The following is a 13,108-nucleotide window of genomic DNA, read 5'->3' as shown; positions in this document are numbered from 1 at the left end:
ATAGGTAGTAGGACTTACATATTGTCAGCAAGGTTGGTAAATGGAATGCCCAGTCCATCAAAGTGATCAGACCGCGGCTTGGTGTAGGTGTTGTAAAGAGCAGGGGAGATGCAGGAACCTTGGGGGACACCAAAAGGATCTGGAATAGGATCATCAGGGACATTGCTTATGAAGACCTTGGATGTACGTTCACTCAGCAATTACTTAATCCATTGGGAGGCATTGTTGGAGAAGTTGGAAGTTTGTGCGGAGGTGTTGGCAAAGGATGTCATGGTCAACAAGGTCAAACGCTGCTGATAGACCGGGATATTTCCAGAGTCACAGATGCTGTCGTGTTGGATTTTGAGGTCCAAGAGTGCTGTTTCGGTACTGTGTTTGGCTCTAAACCCTGATTGCCTTGAACCAAGAAGCTGGTGGTGTTCTAAGTAGATTTAGATTTGGGAGTAGGCCATGCGATCAAAGAGTTTGAGGACGAAGAGTACTGTAGTGATGGTCCGGTAGTTAGTGGGGAGGGTGGGGTCAAGGGATGGCTTCTTGAAAAGGAGTGTGACCCAAGCCATTTTGAGTCAGGTTGGGACATTATTGGAGATGAAGGAGGCATTGACAAAGTTGGCTATCGCAGGTGCTAGGGTAGCTGTACAGAGTTTAACAATGTCAGTCAGACAAGCATCACCTTTGCACTTGCATGATTTGAGGTGAAGGATAGTGGTAGTAATACGCTCTGGGGTATCTGGGGAGAATTGGAAGGGGAGAGGGTGAGTGCGCAAGCAGGGTGAGGTGTCAGCGTGAGTCCAGTTTGTTTGAGAGCGCTGCTTGAATGGTTGAGCTCTAGGCTTTGCGAATGTGGACTGGAGAGGATATGGGAAAGGGGTTTTCCAACTCTTTGAGGATAACAAAGAGTTATTTTGTGCTAGAGCTGGCATTGGTGATCCTTGTATTGAGAAAGTTGTCTTTAGTCGTGATGAGGGTGTTTTTATAGGTTTTGGAAGCTGTCAGGTAGCCAGAGAGGTTGGAGGGAGTGTGGGAAAGCCGCCACGTGTGTTCCAGTGCATGTTGTGTTGGCGCATAGAGATAACTCATCAGAAAACCAGTTCGTAGCTCTTTTTCCTGGTTTGGGGGTGCTGAGTTTAAGTGGGGGTTGGTAAATGATAAGTGAGAGGGCAGTGAGAAGCATGGAGGCATGGGCTTGGGACTCGTCAGGTAATGGAGAATGTTTAGAAAGGTTTATGATAGGGTAGGGGGCCATAATGGTTTCTGTGAGTCTGCGGTTGTTGCAGTTAAGGGTCGGAGGTGGAGTGATGACTGGGTTGGATGGCTGATGGGCATGAGACAGCTGGAACTCAATGAGGGAGTGGTCAGACGAGAGCACAGGTTGAATGGTAGTTAAAGTTGACTGATGTGTTGAGTTTGAGGACCCAGTCCAGGGTGCATCCTTTGGAATGGGTAGGGGAGTGGAGTCACTAGAGGCTACATATCAATATCACACGAGTGGATTAACAAAAAGAAAGTAAATAAATGTGCCCGAGAGTATGTTAGAAATCTAATAAAACATTTTTGATTTCTTTGCTTTATTTATTTTTAATCCATGTTCAACAGCAGTTCCACAAAGGCTTCTAAAGAAGAGGACTGACCTCGAAACGCGTCAAGCCTATCACAGTGGAATTTTTGTCATTTATGATGATGTAGACCATGGACTGCTTTTTTTATTGCTTCTGCTTCGACTATTGTTTATGAATAAATGGGAGATAGTTCTCCCCATATTTTTACCTTATTACTATCATATCTCTTTGTTCCAATCAGGAATATTAGAATTTAACAAATCATTTTACAAACAATGTCTTAAACCATTGAATAATTAACTTTAAAAATGTTTACACCTTTGTTGCGTATCCCCAGAGTGTGCAGGGGACAGGAGGACTCCAATCTTGGGTCCTCTTCTTTGCTTTGGTATCTGATACCTTGTTGAAGCCAAGGTTGAAATCACCTAAGACTAGAAATTTGATAGGAGGGGAGAGAAAGGGGGGATGACAAGTTCTGAGCTGCTCTGGTGGTTGGGTTGGCCAGTATATGATAAGAAAGGTGTTGGTGGTTAGCGGATTGATCAAAGGTTTGGCTAAGAGTGGCTCAAATCCAGGTGTTGGAGGGGTGGGGATCCCTCTAAAGGCCAAAGAGGATTTAGCAAGAATGGCAAGGCCTCCTCCAAAAAGGCAAACATGCAACTGGAAAACAGACATTCTTGCTTGCGGACTGTGCAATGGTTTTTAAAAAGGCTTGATTGTTTCTGATATGTCTGTGGTTCTTAATCAATGCTTTTCATTCATGTTTTATGTCCTTATGAAATGCTCTGTACTTTTATGGAAAGCTTTTCCAAAATAAAGTTAAACAAATATATGTATCTCTCCAGCTCTAAATTCTCTCTGCTGGCACCCGGCGGCTGCGAGGATCAAATTCAAGACCCTCTGCACAATCCACAAGGCTTTCTGGGGCCTGGAGCCAGCTATCTCCTACTTTCTCTGCATAAATACCTCCCTTTGATCTTTTAGTTCTAACTCTCTGCTAATCAAATGCTTCTCCAAGCAGAGTGTGGGGGTATAGCTCTCTTGCTTTGGCTGGTGCTTCCCTTTGGAACAGCCTCCCGCCCCTCTCAGACGTGAGCCGACCTCCTTAATTTCAGAAAAATCCTCAAAGAAAGTATTTTCTCTCTTTCCATCTCTCCCTCTCCTGCTAATTCCCCACTGCTGCTGAGACTGGCGGCCTAGTCCTTCATGAGTCTTATAGACTACCATACCCTCTGCCCAGTCGACACTAGCACCCACCCCCCTCAGCACTGCCCTATGGGCCCCCTGTTGGGCATCTGAGTATCCTTCCCTTGGGACACCTATGCCCTTGAACCTAGCCAATGTCCTCCTCCCCTGGCACCCTATGAGACTTCCCCTCTGGGGCTCCCAATAGCACTACCCTGATCCGCCCCTCTACCCACCTCCCTTCCCTCTCTCTCTGTTGTCTCGGGAGGATATCTCAGGGGCAACGTGCTCGCCTTGGACGCAAGACGACACGGAGCATCACAAGTTCAATCGGCGGGTCCATGCTTAGAAACCTCTGGGTATTAAGCGCGTTATAAATAACCATATTATAACATATCTCCTGCACCTCTCCTCACTGCACTTGCACTATCCAAATGTCAGAAGGCCTAGTAGGACTGCCTTTTGTATATTTATTGTTACTGCTTATTTAATACCCAGCTCCCTCCCCACTTTTGTCTTGTGGCGCTTGGAAACACTGTTTGTTGTAAAGGACGCATTATACATACTCAACAAATAAAATAAATATCCAATTAAAACAAAAAAAACATTGTCCTATCTTCTCCCCTTGGCAGCTGGGAAGAAAACGTGTTTGTGTATGATCTGGTGAACAGCCGAGTCCCTGGAATACCTACGGATATCTGGATAGGACTTCATGACCGGAGACAGGTGAGAAAGCATCCATGGCTTTTTATTTCTGCAGCTGGCCGGCACACATGTGCAGCTTTTTGCAAAACATAGCTCGCAGCTTCAAAGTCAAGGACTTCAGGTGCTTTCATTAAAATGAAGATCCAACTATCATGTTGGTCTTTCTCATAAATGGATGTCCTTTGTGCCAGTTACAGTAAAAAACGATTATTTCATACATTACAGAATAATCGCATTTCATTTTTTCTTTCACGGTGTACTTTACTGTGGGATTCTTTTTTAAAGGGGGGAGACAGGGGTCTCCCCCCACAAAGAGAAAGACAAACTAAAGGGGCAGAGTGGCTAACAAGTGTAAAGTGGGCAAATGGAACGGCAACATAGAGATACAACTGGAAAAGAATAGCGCGTTAAAATGGCCAGCACCTAACCCGAATACACACGTGCTTATACACGTGACATGGCTGATTATCCCACTAATCACACCGTTGCTAATAAATTCTTCTTTAAGCAGAAATTTACAGAGCAAATAGTTTGACTTTTGCATTGAAAACTATGTCTACCTTCAGAATCACACACACACACGCGCGCGCAGGCCCACACCCACAGAGGTTGTTGGGAGATAAGCAAAGAGGAGAGCATGGGGCTGTGCCGGAGGACAATGAGTTGCGTTGCGTTCATGAACTTATTTGCATCTTACGACCTTCACTGCCATCACGTGCTGGGCTATTCTCATTGGAAACCTGGTGCTGCCATAAAATGGCAAAGCTCTTAAGAGCTTAAATCAGGTATCGCTTTATTAAGCCCAAGTGCATACACCATAGCCCATGAAATGACATCAAATGCCCCATTTGCAATAGACGGATCACGAGAGAGTATTTAGCCGTCTGCAGAACTACATCCAAATGGGTTCCACTTGGCAGGGAGGTGCACGTGGCTTTCAGAGGCAGGAGCCACCAAAATGAAGAGACATACCAGCAAAACCTGCACTTGGGCTGGACAGCAGATTTTGGGATGCTGGGATGCGGATCTTAGGCATTTGGTTGGCTGATACAGCAGTAATAGATTGGTGCAGTTGTGGTCCCTGGCCACGGAATGACTTACGGGCAGGTAGAGGTTCACCCCATATTTTATTGGTAGTAAAAACAGGGTCTTGAGTGCTTGGGAGATTTTACACAGGATTACCATGCAATTGTACATGCTAATACTACAAGTAAAACTGTTCACAGGGCAACAGGGAGGGAACATGGGATAGAAAACAACTAATATGCTGGAGGTTTAAGATAAACCTACTAGGCCGTGTGAGCATTCAGAGCGTGCAAGTGCAGGGAAAGGAGAAGGGAATAGGGAGAGGGGGGTAAGTGCTAGAGTGCCTGTGCTCGTGAGTGAGCAGCAAAGTGTATGTGCTGGTGGCATTTCAATATTTCATAAGAACACTGTTAGCATTAAATGTTACCCTCAAGTTGTGAACATGCTACTTGCGTATGGGGGTGTCGGGTTTGTATATGGGAAGGGGTTTGCCTCCACTAGGCCAGGCAGTAGGAGTTATGTCTCAGAGGCATTTAAGCAAAGGCAGTTGGCTGGTATCCAATCCTGGATGTGTAAGAGTTTATACCCTACACCATGGTTGCCACCAGTGTAGCCAATCTGCTTTAGATGTAGTTGGGTAGTCCCAGTGACTCTTAGAGGGAGCAGGATATGGTGGTCAACCGTATCAAAGGATGCAGCGAGCTTGGCCAGAAACCTGGGTGCAACCCAGCCCTTAAGCCATGCAACACAGAGTTCTTCCCTAAAACCCACAACAGTGATTTCAGTCTCTCTCGGACTCAAGTCTAACACCAAAATGTTTGATGGGTAATTAAATTTAATGAGATCAACAACATAAAACAGCAAATAAGGACAGTACGTGAAGTAAATAGGGGATATTATTGACTAGGTTGATAGCCAATATCCAATCAAGGAATAATCAAAGCAAAATATAGTAAAACACACTCATATAGCTCCCTCTGTGGTACAACACAATGGCCCTCATTACGACCCTTGCGGAAATCAACCGACCGGACCGCCATAGCGTAAATAGCGTTTCCGCCATTGCACGATGGAGCAAAGTGCGGCTCATTCCGACCCATCGGGCACGAGCACCACGCCATGGCGGAAGTGCAAAGTCCGCGATGGCGGAAATTACCCCAAAACGGCCCACACCGCCGCCGTACGGCGCCCTAGGTGCAATACCGCCACCCATCACAGCGGACACCGCAGTGAGCGCCAACCGGAAAGTACGGTGACCGTAAATATACGGAAACGGAAGTAAAAGCATGGTCCTGGAACGGGAAACATCCCGCCGTACACCTATAAAACCACAAAATCCACACAACCATAAAAAATACTACCCTGAGACACATCCCAACCCGTCATCCACCCTAGTGAAACCAAGAAAAATGGGAAAAGTAGCGAAGAAAGCGTGCGAGCGCAAGCGGCAGGTCCACTTCTCCCGTGAGGAACTCACGGTGCTCACGGAGACCCTCCAGGAGAATGCTGCCGTCGTCTTCTCCACGAAAATGACCAGGACGGCACTTGCGAACAAGAAGGCCATATGGGCCCTGGTGGCACAGCGTGTAAGTGCGGTGGGGACCGCACCCCGCAACCCACAGCAATGCAGAAAGCGATGGGACGACCTGCGGATACGCGTCCGTAGCATACTTTCTGCCAACCGCAACATTGCCACAGCTACCGGGGGAGGATCGGAATCACCCATCAAGTTGACCCCCTGGGAAGAAATCTGTGCCTCCACCATTGGAATGGAGAGCATAGAGGGAGTCGGAGGGATGGAGAAAGGAGTGCAGACATCCGAAGATTCAGGTAGGTGTCCCAAATAAAACAATGCCAAAACCACAATGTCCAATCATGTGAAGTACCACGTGCCCACATAGTGCAACAGGAACACATGTCCAGGAGAACGTCCACATACATAGGCCTGATAGCACACTTTAAAACTCACATCAAATACATAAATAATTAAAAATCCTAAAAACACCCTCTACACGTGCAGCAGGCACACCCTAACTGCAGGCTGCCAAACAACTGCACCCTTACTCCACACACAAATGAAACCACCTCCAAGGCCCCGACCCAAATCACCCTCAGGTACCACCCCAATGCATGTGATACATTGCCATTCCAATTCCCACAGACCCATTAATAACGCTCGCCCTCCTTTACTCCACCACAGGGTCCGATCCAAACGACGAGCTCCAGGACACCCCTACCAGCACACCTGCAAAGAGGGCCAAGACCAACGGCCAAAGACCCTCCACCTCAGCTGCACGCATCAACACACGGCAGCAGCACAAATCAAGTGACAGCACACAGGAGGGAACTCCAACAGGCACCCCAGCAGCCAGCATGCCCACAACACCACCACCACAGGTCCCCCCAATGGATGCCACAGTAGGTACTGCTTCTGGTGGCAGCAGCACCATAGGTGATACTGCATTAATGGCAGCATGCTCCGACACAGAAAACGGGGATGTCGAAGTTAGATCCATCCATGACCTGTCTCAATCCCCCTGTCTGTCCCATCCCGTACACCATGAGGATACCACGCAGGGGCACCCACAAGACGACGACTGGCCATCCCCCACAAGCCCTGTGGCAAGGCAACATGAGGTGATCAGCCCCTCTGTGACACCACCGCAAATGGCCATGGCCCAGCAGAGGCAACAGTCCCTCGACCAGTTAATCGTGCAACAGCAGCAACTGGCCACGCTCCTCAAGGACCATGCCGATGAATGTGGGGGCACTAAGGCAGACATAGAAACATCAACTGAGACACTGAGGGCAGAAATGGAGAGAAGTACAGAGACACTAAGGGCACAAATGGAGAGTAGCACCGAGAGCCTGAGAGTACAAATGGAGAGTAGCACCGAGAGCCTGAGAGTACAAATGGAGAGAAGCACTGAGAGCCTGAGGGGGGAACTGCATGCGACGTCCAAAGACGTATGTGCCGAACTTGCCGCAGTGCGCCGTGTGGTCACTGAGCTCTCACAAACCCTTAGGGACATGCATGGACGTGAGCAGGCAGAGACATCATCCGTTGCAAGTTCCGTCCAGGGCAGCCCCCAACGTAGATCTGGGAGGAACCTGCGCTCCACAGGCAGGGGTGCCCCTGATACCCGCAGAGGGGGCTTGCAATAGCGACAGCCCACTGACAATGAGCATCTTTGGACACTGGTGTTCGGGGGGGAGGTAGGAGGGTGGAGGGGGTGTGTTGGGCTCACTTGGGTGGCGGGTCGATAGGGTGTTTAACATGATATCACATATGCCATAAACAATGCACGATCATGCAATGAGATGTGTGGACATTGATCTTTGTGTACGAGGCCATTATAGGCGTACAGTCCATATTGTGCATGTCCCAGACACACACAGTGCCACGAGTCCCGTGTCCATGTATCAGCCACCAGGCATGAGTGCTAGAAGCATGCATCTATGAGATGCTGACGAATGTCACGGCCCTCCTGTGCCTCGCAGACTCCTTGAGGTGCTGCCACATCCCCACCCTCATCATGACCATCATCAGGTGCTTGCAGTTCTGCGTCAGGGGGCATGGGCACATTTCTACGTACGCACATGTTGTGGAGCATGACACATGCCATGACCATCTTTGCAACCTTCACATGGCGGTACAGGAGTGCCCCGCCAGACCTGCTGAGGCAGCGGAAACGAGTCTTCAGTAGGCCGAATGCCTGTTCTATGACTACACGGGTACGTGAGTGGGCATGGTTGTAGTCCTCCTCATGCTGGTCCCGTGGGTTCCGGACTGGTGTGAGGAGCCATCTCTTCAGTGGATACCCGGCATCACCTGTATGTGGACAAGAAAGGAATATTGAGGAATGCCATTGCTACGTACGCACCCCCCCCTTTCCTGCCAGGTCATTGCCGCATCACATACCCCACATCATCATGCATGAAATGAGACTCACCGAGTAGCCAGGATCTGTTCCCTGCGTGTCGCTCCATGTAGCGTGGTATAGTAGAGTTCCTCAAGACCATAGAATCATGGGTAGATCCAGGGAATCTGGCACAACAATGTGTAATGATCCTGTTGGAGTCACACACCATTTGTACATTCAGGGAATGAAATTGTTTTCGGTTGCGGTACTGGGCCTCCATGGCATGTGGGACGACCAATTCCACATGGGTGCAGTCGATGGCACCAATGCAACCCGGTATGCCGGCAAGTGCATGGAATCCCACTTTTGTGTTCGTAATTTCCTGCTCCGAGCGTGGTAGAGAGATGAAGTCGTCTGCGTGCTTCAGGAGGGCATCGAGCACTTGCAATAGTGTCCGTGAGAACAGTGGCTGTGATATGCCATGCAACTGTCCGACTGTGTGCTGGTAGGTGCCTGTGGCCAGGAAGTGTAGTACAGACACCACCTTCAGTAGGGGTGGGATGGCGGTTGGGCTATCTATCATGCTGACAAGGTCAGCCTGTGTCATGTCCACAATGGCGGTTATGGTGTCCCGGTCCAAACGGTAGAGGGTGTGGATCTGCTCATCAGTGAGGTTGAACGGATGTGCTCGGAGGCGTGGGATTGCGGGCTGCCTGCGTGGTGGTAGTGGCTGTGCTGGCGGCCCTTGCTGGCCCTGCCTTGGCCTCCTCCTCCTCCTGCGTCTCCGCCGTGCGGCCGGTAGTAGTTGGTGTTCGTCTTCTTCTTGAAGTTGGAGTACTTGCAGTGCTATCAGGTCCCCCAGGGCCAACATGGCTAGTCCTGCCGGTAGCATTTCGGAGTGGGTGTGGTTGTGGGAGGAGACTGGGTGTGCAATTTATGTGTTTTCAGGCTGTATGGCCTCCACCTGTGGTGATTCATTCCACCTGTGCAAGCTGCACTCCCCTTTGGGCGAGCACGTCCCGCACACAACGCTGCAATTCGACGAATGGCATCTTGCTATTGCAATCATGTATTTGTACCCGATGGCAGTGTAACATTGGTTGATATGTTCATTCGGCTATGGTCCCATTGTTTCACATACAATCTTTGCAGTCGCGAACAGACTTGTGAAGGGTCAGTGGAACGTAGTACTCGAGTAACGGTGGACCCTCATGCAACACTGTACCGAGCTTCACCGACGGGCGGGGCGTTCCATTTGTGAGTGAAGGCAGTTGCCATTTTCACACACAGCCGCACTAGATGGATTAATTTGTGGTTTCAAGCGGCCACAGATGCCTTTTCGACGTGATGTTGCAAATGAGGAATTCGAAGGGCGGCGCTTTCGGTTTTCAGCTTGCGGCGAGGAGATGCCCACAGGTCTGACTGCAAATATAACGTTCTATTGTTCAATGTCCTTGGGACAGGGGCCATGGCGAGGATGCAATGATTGATATGAATAGTATGGGATGCGCAATAGCGACGTGGGCGATGAGGCCGGACGTTCCCAAATACATGTTACTTCACAACACTTGAATAACGGGCTGGGGCACGGTGGATTTTGCAGGCTGCATAACGCACAGACTCAATGGAAATTTCACATGTTATGTGAGTATGGAAACAGGCGTTTTCATTACGGGATGAGGGAATGATGTATGGATGCATGGACAGATGATTTGATACAGAGTTTGCCATGTACAGGGCTTCTTGGAATCTATCCGCCTCCCCTGCGCTATGTGATGCAGGGCTGCCATAGTGGGGCCATCGTCTATCTGGCCTTGTTGAGCCCTCCCTGTCTCGACGCGCCTTCAGACACTTGTGTCTATGCACGTTACCAATCCCATCAGATGGATTCTGTTGTAACAGACGCATGCACAGGTACACTCGTTTGTGATAGTGTTTTCACCTCGATATAGATAGTTATGATTCGCAAGTGGTTTGTGGGTGGTGATGATCCTTTGGAGTGGGCTAGCATGCATATGGCTGTGGATTTGGTGTGATCATTGAAGTGGTTAATTCAAATGTAGTTCTGATGGCCATACTATTCTTTTTCATTTCATTTGGTTGACAGGTATCTCCTCCCCTTTTGCCACTGCCATCTGTATGCCACTCCTGCAGATGGATTTTACTCCCGACACCTGCTGCTTCGTGTTAATCAGTGGAGCAGCATTACGATCTTATGGGACGATCGCCAATGGGCCACATGCCCTTACGCAGTACTAGTGGCTAGGAGCAACATTTCGGCCTTTCAGCTGGACTAGTGCCTCCCTATTGGGACGGCCCTGCGGTTCTAGGCGCTTCCATGTTGCCTTTTCGTACGGGAATGTAGCCCCTGTGTACCATGAAGGAACAGGGCGTCACACAAGAAGTAGCTGGTCATTTATTGCGGATGCAGCCCACGATAATGAAATATATTTTGGAGTTCATGGCCTAATGGCTGTATGGGCTTGGTGAATTTGTTGTGCATTAAATTTCTATTCTGATATGAACCGTGTAGCGTTCTTCTTTGCGAGTGATGTGGCATATTCCTATTTGGGGAGCGATGTATTGTGAGGAGATCTGCATTGGGTTCCAGCTTCGGAGTATAGTTGCGTGGTACTGTGCTGGGCGCGTTTGCCTACGGAGCCCAGTGAGGTCAGGGATAAGGGCTGCCATTATGACTGTTTTGATGATGTCATGCTCAGGGGCGGGGGATTAGCTTTTGTGTAACAGATGCCGGTCAGCCTGTTGGATTGGTGGAATGATGTGATTATCGGAATTTTGCTGGTCACAGGTGCCTGTGTTTGCGTGCGTTTCTTGGTGGGAGACTGAGGTCATGTCCATTTGTATAGCTTCTGTATTCGTGCCATCTGTGCCCTGCAGCTCCCATTGGGCACTCTTGAGATTCATTTGTTCGTTGGCAGGCATGGATGACTAGTACATTTCACTGGTTGCATTGTGTGACTTCATTGCACCTACGGGGGGTTGTACAATGTGGCCAGGGAGCGGTGTACAAGCACTCAGTAGGGCCGTTTACGGTTGGTTCGCGATGCTGTACTTCTCACCATGGCGGAATGGTACTTTCCGCCGTGCTTGATGGCGTTAGGTGCATGTCCGCTAGGGTCGGAATTCGCGTACCGTTGCGCCATGGTGGTAATTACGGTTTGGCATGGCGCGCGCGTGCTTGGTGCAGTTAGCGTTGGCGTTCACTACGGTGTCGCTAATGGCATCGTACTTTGTGGTGACGGGTCATGATCGCACCGAGCGCTATTCGATGGCGGTATTGCATTTCCGCCATCGTTTTTCGATTTCCGCCAGGGTCGTAATGAGGCCCAATGTGTGTAACAAAATAGCAGGTAGCAGAACAGATATAAAAATATAGTTACGATTACGAACCAATGTAGAAAGAGTGTGAAGGAAACCAGAGGCAGCACAAGCATTACCGTAAAGCAAGTGAGCAGGTCACAACCGAGGTGGAGGAGAAGAGATGCAGGCCACAACACAATGTGCATGGCAATTGAACGACATGTAAAGGTTGAAAGTCACAATGCAGCCCATAGGTCATCGCAAGTCCATCTAACAGATGTTACTGTTTAAGGAAATCAAATCAGCCAGGACGCCCACTATAGACATAACTAGTCCTCATTAGGTAAAATATCCCCTATGCGACCTACCGAAAGTGGAAAGAACCAACTGTGCCCTAAATGGAGGCTCTCCTGGCAGGGTATGACAGGTCTCAGACAGGCTGCAGAAAAGGTCGGTATTGAGCAATTTGGGCATGTTCCACAAGTGGAAAATATAGGATGGTGTTCAGATTTGACTGTGCACTGAACTTTCGTGTACGGGGATTGTTTCAGAAGAGACTGTGTACTTGAGTCTTGTGTCTCTTCCAAGCACCATCTACCTCACTGCTTCAGTATGTACGTACTATCACACCTAACCGCACTTCTTTAGTGACATTGTTTCTTTTTTTACTGTGCATTTGTTAGGTGCTTATGCAACAAGTAAATTGTGTTTCAATGCGCTCACATGGCATGAGGGTGGGAACATGGGATAGAAAACATTACACTGGAGGATAAAGACGAACCTACTAGGTCTTGGGAGCATTCAGAGCGTGGAAGTGCAGGGAGAGGAGAGGGGAAAAGGGAGAGGGGTAAGTGCTGGAGTGCTCCTACTCGTAAGAGACCACAGGTGTAAGTGCCCAGTGTAGGAAGTGCTAGGGGACTTTCATCTGTATAAAATAATGGGTAAGTGCAGGCTTACAGTGACGAAGGCCAGTAAATGCCAAGGCAAGTGCTGTGTGTAGGTAGAGGCTGAAGGCGATTGGTGTGGGATGCCAGGGCCCGAGGAACATAAGGACCCTGGTCACCAATAACATTGATTGTGAGATTAGCAGAGGAGGGAAGAAGGGAAGGAGGAGGTGAAAAAGAAAGTCTGGAGGAGCTTCCGGAATTTGAGGAGGTCCGGCTCAAGACGAAGAGAAATGGGGAGGCTGTTCTATAAGAGGGATCCAGCTGAGGAAAGAGATCGGCCTCCGGCCCTCTGTTTAGCGAAGCGCTTGACACACAGAGAGTTGGTACCAGAAAAACGTAGAGGTCTAGATGGAGAGTATTTAGTAAGAGCAAGTTGCAGATAGCGTCATCCCTGGCCCCAGCCAGCCTTATGGATAATTCAGAGGGATTTGAACTTGATCCTTGCATCAACCGGCAGCCAGTGAAGAGTTTTTAGGGCAGGAGAGATGCGGTCCCTGGGCTT

General features: G+C 49.1%; 1 protein-coding gene across 1 annotated transcript in view; it reads left to right on the top strand.

The window, feature by feature from the left end:
• CLEC19A (C-type lectin domain containing 19A) overlaps positions 1-13,108 on the top strand; it is a 257,120-nt gene that overhangs the window by 200,380 nt on the left and 43,632 nt on the right. Inside the window, exon 3 of the mRNA XM_069647132.1 lies at positions 3,377-3,470. Coding sequence (XP_069503233.1) covers positions 3,377-3,470 — 94 coding nt within the window. The remainder of the gene's footprint in view (positions 1-3,376; positions 3,471-13,108) is intronic.

The sequence above is a fragment of the Ambystoma mexicanum genome, chromosome 2q, assembly GCF_040938575.1.
Source record: "Ambystoma mexicanum isolate Mex_15411 chromosome 2q, UKY_AmexF1_1, whole genome shotgun sequence".
Lineage (NCBI taxonomy): Eukaryota > Metazoa > Chordata > Amphibia > Caudata > Ambystomatidae > Ambystoma > Ambystoma mexicanum.
This window is presented reverse-complemented; position numbering and strand designations above follow the sequence as displayed.